This window comes from Mercenaria mercenaria, chromosome 16 (assembly GCF_021730395.1).
Source record: "Mercenaria mercenaria strain notata chromosome 16, MADL_Memer_1, whole genome shotgun sequence".
NCBI lineage: Eukaryota > Metazoa > Mollusca > Bivalvia > Venerida > Veneridae > Mercenaria > Mercenaria mercenaria.
Window position 1 is genome coordinate 19,424,516 of NC_069376.1, and position 24,812 is coordinate 19,449,327.

The window sequence follows — 24,812 nt, forward strand, 5'->3', positions numbered from 1 at the left end:
TGGAGAGTATTGGGATTTAGTTTGTCAACTTACATGAAATCAAGCCAATAGAGAACAATTGCCTATGTAAATGGATAATGGCAGTAATATTATTACTTTTTATTATCAGTTTATATGGTATGTCTGGTTTTGCTAGATTCATTCACCTACACACTTGTAATTATTTTCACCTTTCAAAGTGGACATAGATAAGACTAATATCAAACACAATAACCTTTGCATAATGTAAGGCTTTTATATAGTAAATTATGAAAATAAAAGCGGATAATACATTGACTAAAGACATGCGAGGTAACAAAAGGTGAAATAGAATTAGGAGGTTTGGATTGTGTATTATTTATAAATGATCTGACAATTTTTATATAGATAAGAGTTTCATGAAAAATAATATGAAACGTTGTAGTGTGGCTTTCAATTTATCTATATATTAAGATAATGATTTTAATTTCAGTTTAGTTTCGTCCTTGCTTTCCGTCATTGCTCCTTACTATATATAACGCAAGTAAAGTTGGTTTATAACTAATCCTCAACCTCGACTTATTTTCCTTCGAGCCTAATGACAATTTTCCATTAGTTTAATTCCTACATTTATCAATAGAACAGATTTGTATGAAATAAGGTTCAGCATGAACAATAGAAAGTCCTACTATTATGACAAAAAGTTCTGTCTTTTACTTCTTCTTATATGGGATCAGGGTTGCACTGATTTTTTGTTATTGTCGTTGTTATGTTGTTTTTTGTTTCCTAAGTTTGTGTGATATTTGATACTGGTTATTACAATAAGAATTTCATTAAACATCCATACACCACACGGATGTGTTTTGTTTAATGTCGCACAGACAAATGCGACTTACCAGCTTTTGATGGTGGAGTCTTGAATGGCCCCCACCGAGCATTATTTTAGGCAGGAACGGAAATATTTTTATACACAAGTGCGTTCTCAAAACAGTGTTTGCAATATTTATGGTCTATGCGTTTTCATAACTTTAATTACAGTGTTTTCTATATATGCATGGGTTCAAATTAATCTACAAAGCAAATAATTATTAGGTCATTATTCTGTAGCGGAGCAGTTGGTGGCCTATCGTGTACAGACGCCGTCGAGCCAAAGGACTTGTGGGGAATTTACTAAATGTGGTATACAATGAGTTTTTAAATTTGCTTTTATTCCCTTAATTCTTTACATTCTTTTAATGACAATCATCATTGAATGCAATCACGTAAGTTGGTGTACCGTTGTAGTCGTGTGAGATTAAATGTAAAGAACAGCACTATTTTTATGAATTAAATATTTTGTACTAACAGCAAATAGTTTTTATAGGTGACCACCCGATCATTTCTTTGACGGCAATGGAATGCGTATTTTTACTTGTAAAAGAGACCTTTGCCTTTCTGACATTTACACAGTTGCCTGATATTAGCAAAGAAAATGTGAGATATGAAACATTTGTAAGATTTTTTATATGATTCATAACGACATATTATATTTCACATTATTATACTTATTATTGCTTGATATATTCCACTACGCCATAAATAACATTTAAAATGGAAAAAGGTAACTTTTTAAAAATGAGAAAAGGAACTTTTTACCCTTAGTAATAATGTTGTTGAGGGTGTAGGAACGCATTTTTCTAACGTTAAGAATTACATACTCTGTGAGCTTGAAGAACATTAGAATCTAAGACAAACGAGAGAAGAAAAAACACAGGTCACTAATTCGTTTTAATTTTATAGGACATTTCCTTCGCCAATGTTTTAAATAATTTTCTGACATTTTGAAATTGAAAAAAAAAGGTGGTACTTTAATAAAACATATAATATCCAACTAATGTTAAGAGATTTCAGATCATCACAGGTTATATATGAATTACAAGGTGATGTTAGTATTATATAAGCAAAAATGTCACTAATGAATCTCTTTCATTTTTACATGTTGACTTAAATACCCCACCCATTAAATATTTTAATGGAAAAAACGTATTTAGATCTACAAAAAAATCTGACGTTAAGGTTTTCAAAATATTTTGCAGCTTTAATGACACACAAAAAATGCTTCAAAATGGAAAGTAAAAAGGCTGGGGTCACCGTGCATCAAAGAAATATAATAAGAAAAACACTGTTAAAAACTGGTGTTTTTTTAATATTTTTTGTTCTTCTTGGTTTAATTTATAATTTCTAGGTAATATAAAGTGATATCTTGAAAACTGTTATTTCAGTTATAGCTTATATTTACATGTATCAGTCAGGAAAATATAAAAACCAAACCTGATCTACTTTAATAGATATTTGAAATTACCTACCCCTACCCCATTGTAAATCTTACGCCTATTTTAGGCAAATGCCAGCCGAAAATAAGGATGATTATTTTTCTGCAAAAAGTAGAATCATTTGGGTTAAATGGCATATTATTAGCTATATTTTAATTATTTAGCATTAAGTTTTGGCAAAACTTTTGTTAGAAAGCAATATTCAAAGAAACATTTTTCATGGCGGATATCCTGAAAAAAAAAAACAACAACAGAAAAACGCTCGTGCATCCTTGAACCGAATATTATCTTATATGGCTGATTGAACAGATAAAGTACCATAGATTGTGTACAATAACGGTTCATGTCTTTGTGTTTAGCAGAAATGTATATGTTGAAGCCTTCGTTAACTCGATTGGAAGTATTAGATTATAATCTTGCTGTCGTGATGTAATGGTATATATGATTCCAGTATTATTAAATTTCTTAAGATATGATAATTCTTGGATTTGCCATCATATTTGTCCCTTCATTTCGCAATGATCTCCGAATTCAATTAATTAATTCCTAAATCTATGACATAAATGCGTATTCACTTTCCCTAAACATTATATTTTTGACCTCTAACACGCTCTTACACTTATGAACAATCATGAAATGATTTTATAAAACAGCCTTCGTGATTTTGTCATGTAATGAACTAATTCATTGCTAGCCAAAGGGGGACACATGAATGTTCCTATGATTAATACATAACTTATATTCTGCAGAAGTTCGTGGATTTTGTCATGTATGAACTATTTATTGCTAGCGCAATATGGGGCACGTGAAATGATCCTATGATTAGTTACTAACTATACGCATGTACAAAGTTTGTCCATACAAAAAGACCTTTCTTTCGTACATTTTCGTACTTCCGTTTTCACCATGCACTTTGTAGGCCTTTATTATATAGTGTCAATTAAACAAGTGTACAGTATGTCAATTGGTAATTATACATTACAGACATCATTGCGTTTAACAAAATTTTGTCCTTAAATCACCGCTTTTATACTGTAAATACATTTCAAGGTGTGCGCTCGTGCTTCTGAATATGACACCATTTCTTAAAGTTCTATTCAAAATTAATACTATAGTGGCCATACGTTTAATTTTTCCTCCTTGCAACCTTCAGAAAACACATTTTAGTGGATAATGTTTAATTTGCCGTAAATTGTAAGCAATGAAAATCCCATATTAGTTCATAATTCATATTGTTGTACCTAATGCACTGTCGTTTAATGTGTTTACATCTTTGAATAATTACAACGAACCGAATACAATTTTTCGGTTCCGTATTGTCAGTTACTCAATTTCTTCTATAAATGTGCCATTTCGGTAACCTAGTGGTATGAGCGCCCGCCTCGATTGCGGAGGTCTTTGGTTCGAACTCCGGCCGGTCATACCAAAGACTTAAAAATGGTACGAGTAGCTCCTCGCTTATCGCTCAGCATTAGGGATAGTGCTAGGACAGGTCAGCCCGTTTCAGTATAATGTGACTGGGGGGAGGGGCTTATCATTTCACGTGTCTACGGCGTGCTATTCCAGTGAGACAGCACTATAAAGTTGGGCATTGTGCTCACTGCAACAAGTACACACCGTCGTTTATATGACTGAAAAAAAAATGTTGAAAAAGACGCTAAACACACACACACACACGCACGCGCACGCACGCACGCACGCACGCACGCGCGCACGCGCACACGCGCACACGGACTATTAAAGTACGCCATCGTATTTCTATATAGTTCAATAATGTATCAATGATTTTTCCTTGTTACATCATTGGATCATTGGATATGCATTATGTGAACTGATATACAAACCTTTAAATATAAAAATACATCAGTTGATTCTAAAGGTCTAGTAGTTTTTTGTTCAAGCCAAATACATGCGCGAAAATGCCCTTCCGTCCTATAATAAAAAGTTTTGGCCTGTTTTGCACAATGTATTTCGGGTATTCCACCACTATTCAGAAAGCGTTCTAAAAACAATCTCCTCGTCATGTAGTGAATGTTGGTAGTGGGGATGTAAGTAATAATGCGGATGTGGAATCAAAGGTATGAATTCGCGATATAAATATCTAGATTCTACGATAGACTGACCTATGGCTCTCAAACGCTACAAGTTCTCTGTTGGTAAATTTCTTTTTAATTTTGTTCTTTCTGTTCTGTACTAGTATCTACAATATTGTCAAAATTTCAAGTTGCCCCCGTACGGCCATTTTTAAAGAGATGGTTAAGGCAGATCGCTTACGACAAAAACGTCCGCGCACCCTTCACAGAAAGATCTAACTTACTGTAAGTATCAAAAATGATGCACATCCGCCAGAAAAAAGAAAGATGATAAACAAATAATTATGTAGGATAACAACCGTTGATTTGTGTCACGCTGTGATATGTTACATTGTAGTAAAAGAAAAATTAAAAGAACCACCCATTGCTGATAAATCAAAAAAAAACTTTTTTTTCTTATAAGTAAATTTTACACATATCTTGTATTGTAGGGTATGTAAGCCATAGATCAAGAGGACCACTTTGTGCCAGCTGTCAGTCACAGCAGTACGATGATGATTGCAATAAGATAAAACAATGTGGAAGAGACGAGGTACCTTATATCATAAGATCTGTTCTGCGATTGAACACTATACATTATGTCCTTATCTGTTATGTGACTACACCATACATAATATCATTACTGTTCTGCGATTATAAACCATACAATATATTATTACCTGCTCTGCGATTATACATCATCATTACCAGCAACCAAACATTACCTGCTCTGCAATTGTAAACTATACATTATATCATTACCTGTTCTGCGATTATAAACCAAACATTACATCATTCTCTGTTTTGAGATTATAAACCATACATGATGTCATTACCTTTTCTGCGATTACATACCTGCATCCGTAAGAATGTACTTTGGCGTTTGTTGCTTTGGCGTTTGTTGTGTAAACGCCAATTAATAGAAAACATGTGCTTAAGTTACGACAAAGTATTTATTTCATTTTATCATAGTACCCTTTGGTATGCTGTTACTAGCATAAAATGCAATGTATCAGGATTAAGGAAATAGACCCGTAATGAAAATCGGCAATTTCCGTGCGTTTTCGTATTCTCCTGTTATTTCAGCATTATACGGTCGTAAATGTAACTCATACGGGCAATGATTTCCGTACCAACCGGAATATGCCGAAGTTACACACGGAGAGAACGTTATCGAACGGAAACTACCAGTTATCATTACAGGTCCACTACCTTAGGTATGAACTCGATGCTTCCGCTGCTTTTGTGACGGTTTTGAAATCAACAATTTCGACAATTTTGTTCATAAAAATCATGTTTAAATGATATTTCAGATATGCTCGCTGCGGCAAATGCTAAATCCCGCCACTCATGAGATACGCTTTCAAACACAGTGCGAGGAGCGAAAAGTAAAATGTTCCCTTTTCCTTACTTTATGTTATTCAAGATAATCTTTTCTTTAACAGTTTGTTTTTACAAAAGATAAATGTGTTTGCTAAGTACTGGATATCTTTTAGGAAATAAAATCACATCTATTAAGGAAGAATTTATTTGAAGAATTTTTAACGTGTAAATAACAGTAATGATTTTACAATTAGAACACATGTTGGCAGAAACTGTACCTTCAGAGATAATAAGGCAAAATCAATATAGAAAAGATCTGCTGAATGGATGAATCACTCGACCCACGATTTATCTAAGCAGTTTTGTTTGCAATGCAATAATACAGTTAAACTATTTATTTTGATTAGTCGCTTATAGTATTGAAATGTCTTACATCTTTGCAATATTTTAGGCGTGTTTGGATGACGTCGAACAATTGCAAGAAATATTAAAACTAACTGGACGAAAAAGGGATACATTTGATGTGGTAGAAAGTACGTATTTTTTTAAATTTAAAAGAAGACGTACGTACCGTTTTATTTCAAACATGCAATCTGATGCGAAAGAGTTATTCAGGTTTTACTTAGATAGAGAGAAAAATTATGAACATTCCAAGCGTCAAAATTCATAAATACTACGTAGGGCCGCAATGTTATTGTTAGGATAAGATAGCAAGGTTACAGTCATGTCCTTTTGCTCAAATGTTCGAATCTTCCAGTTGTGTACGATAGTACTGCAAGTAGGAGATAATGTCATTCCATAAGCTTCTGATTACAATCATATGCAAAGTGAAAAATACCTGAATCAAAGCTCGATTAAAAGTAACATCCGAAATTCTGTTAGTCGTTATCTTTAGTCTTATGATTGATCAATTCAGTAGCTATGTTTCAAATGTTATTTTTTAGTTGAAACGATTTACTTCTTGAAAGATTCTTAACTATACAGGCATTTTACATTGCTGAGGATTCTAACATTATACTAATAATACTCTAATGCATTTCCTTATCAATCGGAAACTGACATTTGGAATACTAATTTCAGACAATGGATGTATAATACGTTGTTGTGATGGTGACCTGTGCAACGTCAATTGCTCGAATGTGACAACACATCAAGTACAAACCAAACCGTCATTAAATCCTCTGGTAACTGCATCCACGTCATTACAGACTAGCACGCCACTGGTAATAATCCCTACGCATCAGTCATCCTCAACGGTACTTGTTGGTCAAACAACAGCTACACGCTCATCAACACATGCCAAAACAACTGTCAAACATCACATACACACCTCTGACGCCAACTCTGACATCAACACGTAGCCATATGTTACGAACCGCACGCAACACCACTCAGGTGAACTAATACCCAAAAGACAGACTTGTGTTTTTTCAAATCCGTGTATTGCGGAGCATGCGCAATGCGTAATGACACATTATGTGTTTATGTGGTACCCAGGATTTTCAGTGGGTGGAATTGTGAGACATGTATGTACTCATTTGGATTGTTTTAGAAGTGTACATGTTTTTGCACAAGTATTTTAATCTTTGTGAAATTTTTGTAAGTCAGATATATAGGAAGATCCATGGGAAGCATATATCGCAATAAAGCTTAATAATATTATACTCGGTTTGATTGAGTCTGTTCTTGAGCGATAACGAAAGACCAATCACGCCGCCAAGCACGCCGCCAAGCACGCCGCCAAGCACAAGCTAAAACGGAATATTGTATTAAAGTAAAATTGATTGGAGTCCATGAGGCCAAAATGACCAGAAATATACCACTCAAGAAATCTGTGCTAATGTTGGATATTCGTTCTAATTTGCAGAAATGTTCTTTGTTACAAGCAGAGACAAGACATAACAAATACTAGTGTAAAGGGCAAGCCACATAGGCATCAACTTCCTTTCATCTAAAAATTGAGATGAATAATTCAAGATTTTCTTGAATAAGCACTTTTGCATGGGTGACCCCGCTAGTGTAAAGACAGCTCAGCAAAGTTGAGATATACATTTTCGCTGTAAACAAGGTTCTGAAAAACCGAATAAGTGTCACTCTATAAATAGTCTTTATGTAATTAAAGTTCTTATTTCAAACGTTAATAAAAACATTTTCCGAGATTTGAAAAATTACAATGGTATTTTGGATTAGTTATAGAAATGTCTGCAGATCACCCGGTATTATAACAACAATCGTGTAAATAACAAGTGTGGGACGATCATATTTATGAGATTCATTGTTTTTTTAAGAACAATTATGTTGGCAATATATTCAATATAACAAACAATATTGGACAACGTGTTTAGTATTGTTCTTAAATTATTTTACAGATATATCATCAACAACTACTCCGACAACAACTGATAAAGATTACTGCATACCAAACCGATGTTTTGCTGGAAACTGTTCATTATACCTAAACACATACCGTTGTACATGCAACTACGGGTATACAGGCCGAAATTGCTCCATAAGTAAATACGTCTGTCACTTTATAAATACTATGCCTTTAATTTTACTTCTGTTGTCACAGTTAAAATTGAAGCAATTCTACACATTATTTGTGGACTACACTAAGGCCTTTGATTATGTCGTAAGGGAATATTTATGGTACAAATTAATACCATTAGGTTTAAGAGGTAAAAATTTTAGACATAGTTCAATCTATTTATACATCAGTAAAATCTAGAGTAAAACATTGTAATAAGTCAAGTGAAGAATATAGTTTGCATGCTAGGTGTCAGACAATGGAGTTTTATCTCTCTTTTTATTTTCCATGTTCATAACGACTAATGGTATAGATGTTCGTACGTTTAAGATATTTTTTTATTGCTTTATGCAGATGATATAGTGGTATTTGCTAATTCAGCAGAAGAGTTACCAAATAATATTAAACTATTACATAATTATTGTTGAGACTTGGAAACTTACAAAGTAAATGTTGATAAGACAAAAGAAAAGATTTTTATGCAAGGTGTAATTATTTTCTAAAATACGGAGTTTTTAAATGAAGGCCAGCCTATAGAAAATGTTAACAAATTTGTTATTTGGGGATTACATTTTACCTCTGGTGGTTCACTTAGCACAGCGCAAAAATACGCTTCTGGTCAAGCACAAAAGCTATATTTAAGTTGAATAAATATGTACATAAATTTACCTACAAACCGCCAAAACACCAGTTGGACCTATATTGATAAGCTTGTATCACCCATATTGTATTATTGTAGTAGAGTATGAGTTATAGTTAACGATCCGACAGTTGAAAGACTACACATGCAATTTTTGTAAGAAACTTTTTATTGCGTTTAAAAGTGTACACAAATGATTTTATATATGGGGAATAGGTCTGTCTCTTTCAGAACAGTTTCTCTATGGTATACTAATAATGTTATAAAATACTGGTTAAAAATACTACAACCTCGTCACAATATATGTCTATAGACATAAACTTGTTATAGGAATGATCTTGAACAAACAATGTACGTAAATTGGTGTTCTTTAATTAAAGATTATTGTGTTCTTTAGATTTTGTTGATGCTTGGATATTTCAAGTTGGGCAAATTCAATCTGTTCTTGTTGTTTAATTAAACAACACTAAGTGACCATTTTATTCAAAATTGGAATCAAGACTAAATAATTCAAGTAGAGCTTTATTGTACAGACACTTTCGGCCGTTTAGATTTCAACAAGGGGGGGTGCGTAATCTAGTTTTTCATACTAATAAATTTTGCCAGCCAAATCGCGTTTACGAGTTTCCTCTCATAGGGTTACAGAATTGAGGCAGGAGAAGATGGGTTTAGAACCAGTTAGTATTCCTGGAAATGGGATAGAAATGTATTGTATGTCAAACACTTGAAGACGAGTATCACTTTGTATTAGAGTGTCCAAATATTTAAGGACTTAAGAAAACAATTCATACCAAAAAGATACTGGCACAGACCGAAGAAGTTTATTCAATTGATTCGTAAACTTTTAAATTCCAGAAAATCAAAATATAGGTACGAAATTTAGGAAAATTTAACATAATGCATTTGAAATCAGAAAAACAATTTTGTAGGGACATTAACATTTTCAAAACATTTTGCTTCCATCTTCGTAGAACTTTTAAATTCAAAATCAAAATATATAAAAATTTAGGAAAATTCAATACATAATGCATTTGAAATTCAGAAAACAATTGTGTAAGGACATTTTTCAAAACATTTTGCTTTCTCATCTTCATTTTAAATATTTAGGAACGACTTTTGTTTACCCATCGATTGTGTGCAAATTAAAAAACAACTCTAACGCTTTCTGGTTTTCGGTAAGAGCTACCAAAAGAAAAAAATATATATATTAAAATAGATAAATAAAAAAAACCTTGAATTTTTGTACTATCTCGTCGAATGAAAACTCATTCATACCTTGTCTTTTGTCTCCTTTCGTTAAAGTTAACTGTTTTAGTTTTGTTCTGTTTTTAGCACATAACATCTTTGGTTATTATATTATATGTGTTACATAATTAATTTATGTATATGTAAAATTGTTGAGTGTAATTTTCTTCTAATCTTTATAATTATATATTGATATGTGCCACATGTAATATTCTGTAAGATTGGTGTAATATGTGTTTGTTTATTGTTTTTCTTGTATCAAAAGTTAAATGTACTATAATATACCGATAACAATATCTAAATTTTGCACTCTTTACCTGTCGGTATTTTTGATAATGTCAGAAATAATCTAAGAGTATCGTTTTTTTTTTTATTTTTTCACACTGAAGGTCAGTAAAACAAAACACTTTTGGAGTAGTTCGCCACGAGTCCCAAATTGTTTAACACTTTACTAAATGTTTTTGGTTTTTTTTTGTTGTTGTTTTTTTGCCATTTATTTTCAGTATAAAGCGTTTAGAGGACAGATTTTTTTTTTCTCATAGCTGTTACTGACCTTTCACCGGAACAGAATTTTTTTTTTTAAATTCCAATTAAATTTTTTATTTTCGCGTAGTGTGATGTTCACCACTGTTTGCTATAATCTTGTATTATGTAAATATATGTCATTCATGGGTTTTGTAGCCTATATGAAAGTAATAAAGTCATCTATCTATCTATCTATCTATCTATCTATTTTGTTAAGTGCTGAAATATTTTTGCAGGTCTGTGTTTGTGGTACTTGCTTTTTCTTCGACCCGCAATTTCCGTGATATTACGAATTCTTGTTAAACCAATTGGATTGCTTCCCCTGCGCGCTCATGGCTTTCCGTAAAAATCAGAGAACGCCAAAATCGTAATATACTGAGATTTTTTTTCGAATGGTCATTACATGTCTACAACTTTAAAATAATATAATCTAAAAAACGGCCATCGTTTACACTATCTGATATGGATTTTTGTACATGTATATCAACTACAATTCATGATAATTGTACTACGTAGAAGATACTCTTTACTGAATATTTATCTCTCCTTTCTGATCAACTGAACTTTAAAGTTCATTTAAGCTTCTCGTCCACTGTAGAAGTGAATTTTTTTAGCATGTTTATTTCCCCCAGGTATATATGACACTGAAAACTGATGAAGTGAGCGAAAATAACTGTTACATATTGATAACACGTCTATAAGAATGTTGATTTTCTCCAATTTCCAAAAGCGTTGCAACGGTTTACTCTCTTCTGTACAATGTGTCAATGTTTTTGGTTATTAATTAGGATACCTTGCAAAAATCATATTTGAAGACGTTTTTACCACCGTTGACATTCACAGCAACAACTGTTTATGGAGTTTTGAAGGAGCTTAAAATGTGTCAACGAGTCGCTATTATTATTACGTTTTGTTATGTTACAGATTATTTTTTTACTTTTCATTTCAGATTATATTGCTTTAATGCCCCAATCGACTACACAATCTCATTCAGTATCAGCATCTGCATCTACTGCTACAACAACATCATCAACAAAAAGATCAACATCATCAACAAGAGCATCGACTTCAAGCATACAGACATCTACATCTCTGACAACAACAAACGGAGGAGACCATTGTTTATCTAACCCATGTATGGCTGGAAGATGCTCAGTGCTTAATAATTCATTTAAGTGTACATGCTATCCAGGGTATTCAGGGACGCAGTGTTCGCAAGGTATTGTATCAAATTGTCCTTTTACATGCTTTACTGATTCAAATAAATATAGAATAAGAATACACAACAATTTTACAATGATAACACCAATTGAACAATGAACGTAAGGTATACTCAAGTGATGTCTTGATCGTTAAAGTTGTGTTTCAAGTAATCAACAATAAACAATGGCTGACGCTCGGAGCAGTGACAGAACATAATGACGTCAATTATGACGTACGGTTCATTTCAATGAACATGTTAGAAAATCCTCGGTTCTCCATTCAAATTTGTCATCGTTTTTCAATTCCTGTGCATCTGAATTCTGAACCATGGTAAATCAGACGATAAACCACACAAAGGCGTTAATTATCCGACAGTTGTAAACCATCTGTTCATTTGTGGCTTGTAAAATATTTTGTTTTGTAATAGTTGTAGCGGCCAGTTTCAGCAGTTCTACAACTTATACCAAGGATCATCTACATTGACTACTAAAGCAGCACGCAAGCCCAGACAACGGCAATTGTACGAGACCCATGTATGTCGAACCCATGTAGGCTGGGTTGTGTTCCATGTATTACACAACATATCGTTTGTGAGTGTTTTTACGGATATTGGGGAAGCCAATGTGAGAAAGTACGTTACAGGAAATTGGTATAATTAACATAAACAGTTGCGACTATTTAAATAGCGATAAGTACGGTTGTAAATGGCTAATAGATTAATTTTTGTAGAGATAAACGTTGGCAGCCGACGAATTCCTTGCCTAGAAAAGAACTCGCACTAACGCTGCAGAAATGTGTCAAATACTATTTGAGCCGCGCCATGAGAAAACCAACATAGTGAATTTTCGACCAGTATGGATCCTGACCAGACTGCGCGGACTGCGCGGATGCACAGGCTGGTCTGGATCCATGCTGGTCGCAAAGGCACTATGTTGGTTTTCTCATGGTGCGGCTCATTTATTGTAGAAACTTTATGTTATGTACTGTGACGAGACTACATTTGATAATTATGAATATGAAAATGTATTTAAATCATTCCCATAAGTTCGTTTCTGGTCAACAAAAAGCCAACGTATATCTGGATCCCGACTTGTATACTGCTCCTACAACCACTGTTACAGATTTCTGCACACCAAGCCCATGTTTTGCCGGAAACTGTTCATTATACCTAAACACATACCGTTGTACATGCAACTACGGGTATACAGGCCGAAATTGCTCCATAAGTAAATACGTCTGTCACTTTATAAGTACTATGCCTTTAATTTTACTTCTGTTGTCACAGTTAAAATTGTCTATTTTGTTAATTGCTGAAATATTTTGGCAGGGCTGTGTTTGCGGTACTTGCTTTTTCTTCGACCCGCATCGACACTCGGCAATTGCCGTGTTATTACGAATTCTAGTTAAGGTGAAGAAGGTGTAATTCAGCGACGTCTGCCGGAACGCCAAACGTTACGCTTCGCAACGTCGCGTCATTACGTTCTATTAAGAAACAAAATGGTGCCGAACAATGCGGGAGGGCGATACACCGGACGTTTTTTGTTGCATTTTTTTTTTTTTTTTTCGTTTTTTTTTTTTTTTTTTTGTTTTTTGTTTTCATTCTCGGCTGGATAATCTTGGTGGTTAAAGGTGCCAAATAAAGACGAATAAAACAAAATAAATCTTTAAAAAAGACTACACATTTTGAATTATACTACTAAACATTACAATAGCCGTGCAAAATTCGTTAGAAGTCAAAACATGCGTAGAAAAACGAATTTTTCTTTATTATTTTCTTTGGCTGATATGGGTGGGGTTTTTTTATCCTACTTTCGTATTTATCGCTTTTCCGTAATCGGGGATCACGAGATTTTAAAATTCATTCAAATGAATATTCTGTTTTAAGACACACCACTTGCACAAAATAACTGTATTTTTTTGCATTTCCTTGATGGTAATAATATTGATTTACATGAAAAATATGAGATATACAAGATTTTTAGTTTCAAACTGACATGGCCAGTTTTTCAACTCTAGCACTAACAAAGGCTTAAACCAGTATTAGTTAAGCCATCGCTCAACCTTGTTTTCTAACGGACTTTTACTAATACTCGGCGGGTATATTTGCGATGTATTAGCTAAGCCTTGGTCACACACTATGAACATGTAGATACAGTCACCGGACCGTATATATAAAACGTGTTACTTTGGTGATTTACTACTTTCGCAAAAGAAATTCTCATAGAAATCATAGAAAAATACAAAGACACATTAAAACAGAAAAGCACTAGAGCCCGTCTAATGAATAAAAAAAATTGCTGGGAAAAGGTGAATTTACTTCAAAGTAAGACTACAAGCATTCCTATGTTTGCTCATTGTCATATGGCCGGTTTTTCAACTATTAAGTAATGACTTAAGCTCTGACTTAAGCCGTGTCAGGTATATTTACAACGATTTAGTCAGCACGTGAATAACGGGGCTCGACAAAAGTTAAACTTTCAATTGGATTTTTCTACTTTGAGCGGTGTCAGCAATGGCTTATCTTTCTATTGTTATTTTAAACCTGGGGCTTAGGTGGTTTAAGAAAAGATGAAGGCGGAATATTTAGACATGGAATTAAATTTCCAGTATGAAGTTAAAGCAGAAATGTTGAGGAGGGAGGGAATGATACGGGACTGAGCAAACCCTTCCGTTATGTACGACGATTTGGACTTTTGGACAGATTTTTTCTCAGTGAAGCTAGTATTATATATGTTTTACTTTATATAGAAGAAAACCTTAAACCAACGGCCGCGACGGCGATGCCGATGCCGACGCTGAGGCGAGTGCAAAAGCTCTATTTTTTATTCGAAAAGTCGAGCTAAAAATGTAACACATTCAACTCTTCCATTTTAACTTTACTAAATTTGCTACGTGTGTACACGTTTCAAAATATACGTGCAAGCATAAGTATATAAGTGCATGTAATTAATTATAAATACATGTAACGCACAAATATGTAGGTGAACATATATATAAAAGTTCATGGATACGCACGTCTGTATATATACGTCTCCTTACAATGACGTGTGGATTTTGAAATTCATGCATTTGCAAGTGTAATTTGAGTACCTATACTATTGATTTAAATTTACAAATGCATTCCTAATTACAAGTGCATATAACACGTGTTTTGTACATGAAAGGTGGAACATTTAGGAATAATGAAAACAATAAGACAATGAGCAAACATAGGAATGCTTGTAGTCTTACCTTGAAATAAATTCACCTTTTTTCCCAGCAATTTTTTTCATTCATTAGACGAGCGCTAGTGCTTTTGTGTTTTAATGTGTCTTTGTATTTTCTATGAGAAGTAGTAAATCACCAAAGTAACACGTTTTATCTATGAAAACGTACAGCGAAACGGTCCGATGACTGTTTCTACATCTTCATAGTGTGTGACCAAGGCTTAGCTAATACATCGCAAAAATACCCGCCGAGTATTAGTAAAAATCCGTTAGAAAACAAGGTTGAGCGATGGCTTAACTAATACTGGTTTGAGCCTTTCTTAGTGCTAGACTTGAAAAACTGGCCATTATTGTTTTCATTATTCCTAAATGTTCCACCTTTCATGTATAAAAAACGTGCGATATGCACTTGTAATTAGGAATGCATTTGCAAATTTAAATTAATAGTATAGGTACTCAAACTGCACTTGCAAATGCATGAATTTCAAAATTCACACGTCATTGAACGGAGACGTATATATGTAGACGTGCGTATCCACATACATATATGTTCAACTACATATTTTGCGTTACATGTAATTATAATTAATTACATGCGCTTATATATTTATGCTTGCACGTATATTTTGAAACATGTATAAACGTAGCGAATTTAGTAAAGTTAAAATTGAAGTGTTGAATCTGTTTCACATTTAGTTCGACTTTTCGAATAAAAAATAGAGCTTTTGCAGTCGCCCCATCGCCAGCGTCGGCATCGGCGTCGCCGTTGGTTTAAGTTTTTTTTTATAAAGTAAAACATCTCTAATAGAATCTACTAGCTATACTGAGACGAAATCTATCCAAAGGTCCAAACCGTCGTACATAACGAAAGGGTTTGCTCAGTCCCGTATCATTCCCTCCCTCCTAAACATTTCTGCTTTAACTTCATGCTTGAAATTTAAATCCATGTCTAAATATTCCGCCTTCATCTTTTCTTAAACCACCTATGCCCCAGGTTTAAAATAACAATAGAAAGATATGTCATTGCTGACACCGCTCAAAGTAGAAAAATCCAATCGAAGGTTTAATTTTTGTCGAGCCCTATTATTCACGTGCTGACTTAAGCGTTGTAAATATATCCGACAGGGCTTAAGTCGGAGCTCAAGTCTTTACTTAATAGTTGAAAAACTGGCCAACAGTGTCATATATAAGGTCTATATTCTTAATACTATGCTGAAAAAAAGATTGACTGAATACATTTGCGTATAAAGTTTTGAAAACACATTTATTTCGGAAGGGCCTAAATCCCTAAAACATACTTAAATGTCTTTTCTATACGATAATGGGTACAGGCTTGAGAATTATTGAAGGCATGTCAAAATTCATATACATTTTGAAGACTGCTAATGTGTATAAATTTTATGTATCAATCAGACATTTAATATCATTGCTGTATAATATACAGCCACAGCAGTTATCAAACGCATTGTCATAATAAAAATGAAAAATTATGAAAAACTTTAAAATTTTAGGGTTTGTGTTTTGTTTCGTATTGTATGTAGAAATGATTTACCGACAATTTAACTGTTATTGTTTCCGAACTTCCTAACGGTATCAACTTGCTCAACATTTATTACTGACAACATCTCTGTAGCAGGTTTGTTTAGATGCAGTAGTTCCAAAGGATAAATTATAGCAAAAGCAAGTAAATTGGCGGTCGCTCAGTCCCGAATATGTTACAACTTTACATGCTGCATATTATTCCTACATGGTTTCTTGTCTCTATCATTTTTTAAAATAGATGTAACAAAAATCTTGGTGCACTTAATGAGATACATGCAGCACAATTTTATGTATATTTTCGACTACGTCAAGGGCCATAACACCGGTCTGACTGTGTGAGATCAAATTAAAACATTATATACTCAAATGGAAATACGGATAACAATCCTGTGAGGTTTGATTACTCTGGGTCAGTACTTTCTTAGATATGTCCGACACTATTTCGGACTGACGGAAGGACGGGCGAGGGGAAGACTAATTTCCCCGACCAAACATAACTTGGTTGGGTGCGCACCATAAACCGGTTTAAGCTCCCCAGTGGTGTTTTTGCCACTGACCGTTCCAAGGCGGTGCCCCACTGTGTTCCTTTGTTCGTTCGTTTTGTCCTTGTGTGTTGACTTTGAATGCGCGCGTGTGTGTGTGCTTATTGTTCGTCTTGTCCTTATGTGTTGGCTTTGAGTGTGTGTGTGTGTTGTTGTTCTGAGTGTGTGTGTGTGTGGTGCACGCGTTTGCGTGCTGGGGGTTCGTTTTGGGGAGGCTGCGCTTTTGGTGCGTGGCATTCCCTGTTTGATATTTTTCTCTGTTATTTTTATTTGCTCATTTTACAGTAAAATAAATTTATAAGATAATATTAGTTTTTAAAAAAAAATTCTATGGACCAGTTTTTGCACACTACTTAGTCATTCCGCACGAAAGTAATAATCTCATAGAAAGATTTTGGCATGATTTTTGCATAAAATAAGCATTCTTTCAGCGAATAGCGGGAGTATGTATTTGAAAATTACATCACCGTGTAGGTTTCGACTGGCAAATTATATAAAATGAAAAAAAAAACTTTTTAAATAAAATGAATGCCCCGAGACTAATTTAATCGCCAGGAAGACGGCAACGTCACAACTATTTCCGACTAGGCTTAAAGGTGAAGTTTCGACGTCATTTGCGTAAAAAGTGTGCATTTGATGTTTTCAGTAATTGTACATCTGGTGAAGATCAACTTTTGCTGTTATCTACGTATGTTATCTAGGATGTAAATTGTTTTTGAAAATCCCGCTCAGTACACCTTCTTCACCACCTTAAGCCAATTGGATTGCGTCCACTACGCGTTCATGGCTTTCCATAAAAAGCAGAGAACGCCAAAATCATAATATACTGAGATTTTTTCGAGTGGTCAATACCATGTCTACAACCTTAACCTTAACTTTACTGAATATTTATCTTTCCTTTCTGATCAACTGAACTTTAAAGTTCATTTAAGCTTCTCGCCAACTGTTGAAGTAAATTTTTTCAGCATGTTTATTTCCCCCGGGTTTAGCTTAGAATGTCTATATGACACTGAAAACTGATGAAGTGAGCGAATATAACTGTTACATTTTGATAACACGTCTATAAGAATGTTGATTTTCTCCATTTTTCTAAAAACATTGCAGCTGTATAATCTCTTCTGTACAATGGTTTTGGTTATATATAAGGATACCTTGCAGAAATCATATTTGAAGACGTTTTTTCCACCGTTGACATTCACAGCAACAACTGTTTATGAAGTTTTGAAGGAGCTTAAAATGTGTCAACGAATCGCTATTATTATTACGTTTTGTTATGTTACAGAATTTTTTTACTTTTCATTTCAGATTATATTGCTTTAATGCCCCAATCGACTAAACAATCTCATTCAGTATCAGCATCTGCATCTACTGCTACAACAACATCATCAACAAAAAGATCAACAACATCATCAACAAGAGCATCGACTTCAAGCACACAGACATCTACATCTCTGACAACAACAAACGGTGTAGACCATTGTTTATCAAACCCATGTATGGCTGGAAGATGCTCAGTGCTTAATAATTCATTTAAGTGTACATGCTATCCAGGGTATTCAGGGACGCAGTGTTCGCAAGGTATTGTATCAAATTGTCTTTTCACATGCTTTACTGATTCAAATAAATATAGAATAAGAATACACAACAATTTTACAATGATAACACCAATTGAACAATGAACGTAAGGTATACTCAAGTGATGTCTTGATCGTTAAAGTTGTGTTTCAAGTTATCAACAATAAACAATGGCTGACGCTCGGAGCAGTGACAGAACATAATGACGTCAATTATGACGCCCGTATGCCGTATGATGTACGGTTCATTTCTGTTGGGATGAATGTATTTTTGTCATAATGTTTCAATGAACATGTTAGAAAATCCTCACGATTTTCCTCGGTTCTCAATTCAAATTCGTCATCGTTTTTTAATTCCTGTGCATCTGAACTCTGAACCATGGTAAATCAGACGATAAACCACACAAAGGCGTTAATTATTCGACACTTGTAAACCATCTGTTCATTTGTGGCTTGTAAAATATTTTGTTTTGTAATAGTTGTAGCGGCCAGTTTCAGCAGTTCTACAACTTATACCAAGAGATCATCTACATTGACTACTAAAGCAAGCACGCAAGCCCAGACAACGGCAATTGTACGAGACCCATGTATGTCGAACCCATGTATGGCTGGGTTGTGTTCCATGTATTACACAACATATCGTTGTGAGTGTTTTTACGGATATTGGGGAAGCCAATGTGAGAAAAGTACGTTACAGGAAAATTGGTATAATTAACATAAACAGTTGCGACTATTTAAATAGCGATAAGTACGGGTGTAAATGGCTAATAGATTAATTTTTGTAGAGATAAATGTTGGTAGTCGACGAATTCCTTGCCTAGAAAAGAACTCGCACTAACGCTGCAGAAATATGTCAAATACTATTTGAGCCGCGCCATGAGAAAACCAACATAGTGAATTTTCGACCAGTATGGATCCTGACCAGACTGCGCGGACTGCGCGGATGCGCAGGCTGGTCTGGATCCATGCTGGTCGCAAAGGCACTATGTTGGTTTTCTCATGGTGAGGCTCATTTATTGTAGAAACTTCATGTTATGTTCTATGACGAGACTACATTTGATAATTATGAATATGAAAATGTATTTAAATCATTCCCATAAGTTCGTTTCTGGTCAACAAAAAGCCAACGTATATCTGGATCCCGACTTGTATATTCAAAATTGCTTGTTAAAATTTGTAGTGAGGTCGCTTTAATTATCTGCTTACTAGTAGTTCTTTTTTATGATCCAAGCGTTTCAAGTGTATCTATTGAAATTCCTCTAATATTTAGATTATGTTACGGGACCTCCGTGGCCGAGCGGTTACAGTCGCTGACTTCAAATTATAAAATAGTAACTTGTCCCTCACCAATGTGGAGTTGAGCCTCACTCGGGGTGTAGAATTCTTCTTGTGAGGACGCCATCCACCTGGGTTACGGAAGGTCGGTGATTCTATCCAAATACCCGCCCATGATGATATAATACCTAGATAGGCACCTACTAGGGTCTTCCTTCACCATCAAAGCTGGAAAGTCGCCATATAATCTATCTGTGTCGGTGTTAAACCCAGCAAAAATTAGAATGATTTAACATTATATATCATTTAAAGTACTTGTAATGGTTTACTATCGGTCATTCTAATAAAAATATATAGAATGCAGCAAGCAGTAAAATGTTAAAAAGACAGTATTTTACAAATAAATGTACGACATAAATGCCAAACTTTAAGGATGGGCTGCTGTTGACACTGATGTGTGCTCTTTACAACCTTGTGTCCATGGAATTTGCACTGAACTCAACCAAACGGCGTTTCATTGCAACTGTGAGAAGGGCTACACAGGGAAGACATGCAATGACAGTAAATTTTCTATCTATTTTGTATACAGTTTTAAATCTTCTGCGTTGTATTTTAATTCCTTTGATGTTATTTTTTGTTATATTTTCGCTTTATAGTTCTAATATGTTTGTCTCTGTTAAAACACTCTTACGCTATTGTGACGTCACGTTAACGGGCGGTGACGTTAATGTTTTTATTGCGACCAAGAAAGAGCGCTACTATGTTTTATCTACTGTTTTAGATTATGGGAATATAAGAATCGAAATAATTTATACCAAAACCGTATTGTAACACTATTTATGCACTCGGGCGCCCTCGTGAAATTATTATGCCCTATGTATAACCACCCATCGTGCATAAATAAGTGTTAAAACACTCTTTTGCTATAAATTATTTCTTATATATTCCCGACAAAGGTTTTAAGGGTACCAAGAAGATTTTCCTTATTACAACACGAGCAATACCTCTGAGCTGAAGATTTCAGTTATATATTTGACTGTTTCTTTTTTTTCAAGTGTCGGAAGTAGTGCCCGAAACGTGAGCCTCATACTCCTGTTGCTACAGTGCTCGAAGTTTTAACAAATCATTCTGTCAGCTTAATATAAAGAATACTGTATATAATCAATTAAAAAATCTTTCTATACTTTCCTCCTCAGGTTTAACATTAACTACAGCAGCATATGTTGACATATGTGATTTAAATCCTTGTGGTAAAGGCAACTGCACGAGAATCGACAATCAAACATTTAAATGCTCGTGTCCGCTGGGATATACAGGAAGAACATGCAGTATTAGTAAGTGTGTTTTGTATTATATTAAACGAATTACGTGATAGTGACTTGGACTTTTTTGTGTAGAATGGTGTCGGGGAGGAATGACAGATTCCAAAGATGTTGCAGATTTGGTTTTAATACTATTGATACATGGAATGTATATTGAGTTCTTTGTTTTCTCTGTTATATGCATGATATAACAAAATTTATAAGAAAATCCTTTTAAAATATTGAACGCAACCAAAAAAATATAAAAAGCACACTTTGCCGGAGTCAACTTATTAGAGGTAATAAAATAGCAACAGTATTAACGATCTTCACATCGGCTTAAATCGGATTCAATTATAAAGATACATTCAGTGGCCTCCATTAGTATACCGGTATACTTGATACAAATACACTTTGGCTGCACAAGATAATCAGGCAGTATTATTACTAAATGAATGTATTTTAATCCAGAGTAATGATATATTTTTAAACATAACAATCAAATGATTAGATGGATATATATATTCACCGAAGTTTTCCCTCTTTGTGTTTATTCAATTTATACAAACATTACGAGTAGCTTTTTCTTCTCCCAGTGATTCGACAGAATTGGATATCTTTTTCACATTGTCCTTCGTTACTATTATCATTAATACCGATCACATAAGAAGGGCAAAGGACCTGGAACATTATTAGAATAAATATAAATATGTTCCGCATTAAAGGTAAAAGTTACTATGTAACTCTGCCGGTCTTCTTCAGAACAAGACTGCCCTTCTCTAAAGATTGGTGACCATGTAGTTCGAGGCCCTGATTGGAAGTGGGGAGCACAGGTATTTGGGATATAAAAAATTCAAACCCAATTAAAGTGATTTAATTACTGATGAAAAATGAAAGACTTTAGCACATAAAAATGCACAAACTTTTATTTCGCAGCATTCACACTGAACATATTGAGTCTTGTGATAACAGATATGTTGATAGCACATTATAACAGAATGAACTTTTTAACACTAAGAGTAACATAAGACTGCAGGAGCTTACAGGAAAACTACAAACCCAATATATAGTTTTTTTCAAAACTGGTGCTGAGTTTTGATTCTGTAGTGCTGTTTAAGGTATTAGATCACTAATAGAGAACCTCCTTTTTGAAGAGTATTCAATTCCTACCATAAACCTACTTTTACTGCAATTCTTAGGGGGGCGTAGGTTCAAGCCCTACTGGGACCAAAATTTTTTTTCCTTATTTTCCTTTTTTACTAGTAAGTTTTTACTTCTTTCAAGGCTTACTATTGATGTTTTGTACAAAAATGGAAAAAAGATGAATCTTATAAGCAATTTCTTGGTGTTCAAAGAGAATTTACTACTTAAACAGAAGGGGTAGAGTTACAAACCTTTAAAAATATTGAGTTACGCACGGTGAAAGTTCTTATTTTGCTTTCACTCTTAGATTATATATTGTGGAAGAAATTTAGGTAGGTTTTACGTCTTCCCTAAGATTATTTTTGAATGGAGTAAGCAAATTCAAAACAGAAACACAGCATTCGACCTTATTTTTTCAATGTTGAAGTATGAATTCTGTCTCATTAAATCCGTTTACTTGAGGCACCATAGAAAAAATGATATTGACATTTTTATATTGTGTTTTATAATTGTTTACCAATAGTTTGATGTTTCTTCTATTGAAATTAATGGTATAATGAGTTCTCTGCAAACGTTCTGGATAGTGGCTACCACTTTGAAATTTGTCTCTACTTGAGCTTGAGGAGATACCATAAGTTATTCATTTTTTTTTAAAACGGCACGATAAAAGTTGTTTAAAATTTGCAAAATAGTGCAATACACGATTACCTTTCAGAATATACCAAGCGAAGGTCATTTTGTAAACATTACTATTAGTGACCTAATACCTTAAACGGTTTGATATCAAAGTAAAGAATGGTCTGCTATGTGTTTTTATTATAAAGCAGTTATTATTTATATTAACGCTTTGCACTGAGAACAAATACAGTTGCCTTCGCAAATAGATTATTATATTTAGTTTGGAACAGACGTAGGGGTATTATCTAGATAACTTATGTTTTCTGCAGGGTATTTCAAGAATTGGTACAGTAGTTTCAGTACCACGGAAAGGGTGGGCTATGGTATCATGGGCTGAAAAGGAAGCAAATTACTACAGAAACGGAGCTGAAAATGCGTGTGATGTTTGGCTTTATAATGGTACAATATTGTGGTCTATATGATAACATAAGATTTCATTATATCTAAAATGAAAGTAATTTATATAGTTTGTAATATATGTTGATTAAGCATGTATTTTTTTTTTTCATTACTCTCAACAAATACATTTCCCTGTTTGGATCATTTTTAATAAAAAGTGAGAAAAACCGGCTACAGCCAATGTTTTCATAGCTCACGCTTCTTTTTTCAACAGCTACTACCGCCTCATCACTGGTGACTACAAATTCAAGTTGTGACGACCATAAGAAACTGTGTCAGGCTCACTGTAGTCCATACGGTTATATGATGGATGCAGATGTTTGTGATTTCTGTCTTTGTAACCATGCTAATCATGGGGTATGAAATAAACGAATAATTCATTGTATTTTCAGTGTATGTCATATCTTAGTTGATGTATTAATTGCAGGATTATAAGAGGAAGCTTTAGTTTTCTCCGAACGACGCAACTAAAGTGACGCAAAATGGCATGTTACAGCAGCTATTCCTTAAAATAAGCCAAGTCTGTATCGGGAATGTCAATTTCCTGAAGGTAAACCTTGTCAATGAAAAAAAAATGCTACACGCCCGCCCGCTTAGCTCAGTAGGTGGAGCGTTTGTCTACGGATCGCGGGGTCGCGAGTTCGATCCTCGGGCGGGGCGTATGTTCTCCATGACTATTTGATAAACGACATTGTGTCTGAAATCATTAGTCCTTCACCTCTGATTCATGTGGGGAAGTTGGCAGTTACCTTGCGGAGAACAGGTTTGTACTGGTACAGAATCCAGGAACACTGGTTAGGTTAACTGCCCGCCGTTATATGACTGAAATACTGTCTCAGTGATGAACACTTCGATTTACATACACACTGCTATCGCGATCGATTCAGTGTGATAAGTTTGTTTCCTTTGAACGTAGCTTTTCCTTATCGCTTTTAACTAGAAAATGCTTTCTTTTCTATTTGAATTGGACTCATTAAGTACCACCGATTATAATGATACTTTGCTTTCATATAACTCATGCACTTTCAAAGAATTATGCTAAACTTAAACTACAATCAAGAGACTGACACATTTACAGTTTTACATTGAATTTCTAAATTTCAGAAAAAGGATGTTTAAAAAATACGTGCCCATTACGTTGTAGGTGTTTTGGCACCACATTCAGGCGGGTAAATGAAGCTATATGGCAATAAACACATTTTGACGTATTTATACAATGTTTAATCTTTAAAATAGGAGTACAGCAACATTTTCAAAGGAGTTTTTGAAGACTAAATTTCTCTTAATTGTTACGTTGTGGAGGGAAATCCTCGCGAACATAATATATCATAAATCTCCAAAAATCAA

The 24,812-nt window shown here is 34.2% G+C and overlaps 2 protein-coding genes across 2 annotated transcripts; both read left to right on the plus strand.

The window, feature by feature from the left end:
• Window positions 1-4,395: 4,395 nt before the first annotated feature.
• LOC128549259 (uncharacterized) lies at window positions 4,396-7,026 on the plus strand. The gene is made up of 5 exons (XM_053525794.1): window positions 4,396-4,426; window positions 4,795-4,895; window positions 5,656-5,730; window positions 6,117-6,198; window positions 6,746-7,026. Exons 1-5 carry the CDS (start codon window positions 4,396-4,398, stop codon window positions 7,024-7,026), a joined length of 570 nt encoding a protein of 189 aa, XP_053381769.1.
• A 105-nt stretch (window positions 7,027-7,131) lies between these two features.
• LOC123541581 (neurogenic locus notch homolog protein 1-like) lies at window positions 7,132-23,850 on the plus strand. The gene is made up of 12 exons (XM_053525795.1): window positions 7,132-7,191; window positions 8,238-8,343; window positions 11,552-11,795; window positions 12,233-12,428; window positions 12,851-13,031; window positions 18,401-18,673; window positions 19,149-19,355; window positions 20,377-20,505; window positions 21,141-21,278; window positions 22,008-22,078; window positions 23,336-23,465; window positions 23,680-23,850. The coding sequence occupies exons 1-12, from the start codon at window positions 7,132-7,134 to the stop codon at window positions 23,826-23,828; spliced, it is 1,884 nt and encodes a 627-aa protein (XP_053381770.1). The 3' UTR covers window positions 23,829-23,850.
• The last annotated feature ends 962 nt before the right edge of the window (window positions 23,851-24,812 follow it).

Excerpts from the sequence above, each read along its gene's own strand:
- LOC128549259 (XM_053525794.1), top strand. The coding sequence starts at position 4,396 with ATGGCTCTCAAACGCTACAAGTTCTCTGTTG. Across the intron at positions 5,731-6,116 it reads CACAGTGCGAGGAGCGAAAA|GCGTGTTTGGATGACGTCGA; the intron begins GTAAAATGTTCC and ends GCAATATTTTAG. Across the intron at positions 6,199-6,745 it reads TACATTTGATGTGGTAGAAA|ACAATGGATGTATAATACGT; the intron begins GTACGTATTTTT and ends TACTAATTTCAG.
- LOC123541581 (XM_053525795.1), top strand. The coding sequence starts at position 7,132 with ATGACACATTATGTGTTTATGTGGTACCCAGGATTTTCAGTGGGTGGA. Across the intron at positions 7,192-8,237 it reads TGGGTGGAATTGTGAGACAT|TTAAAATTGAAGCAATTCTA; the intron begins GTATGTACTCAT and ends CTGTTGTCACAG. Across the intron at positions 8,344-11,551 it reads AATACCATTAGGTTTAAGAG|ATTATATTGCTTTAATGCCC; the intron begins GTAAAAATTTTA and ends TTTTCATTTCAG.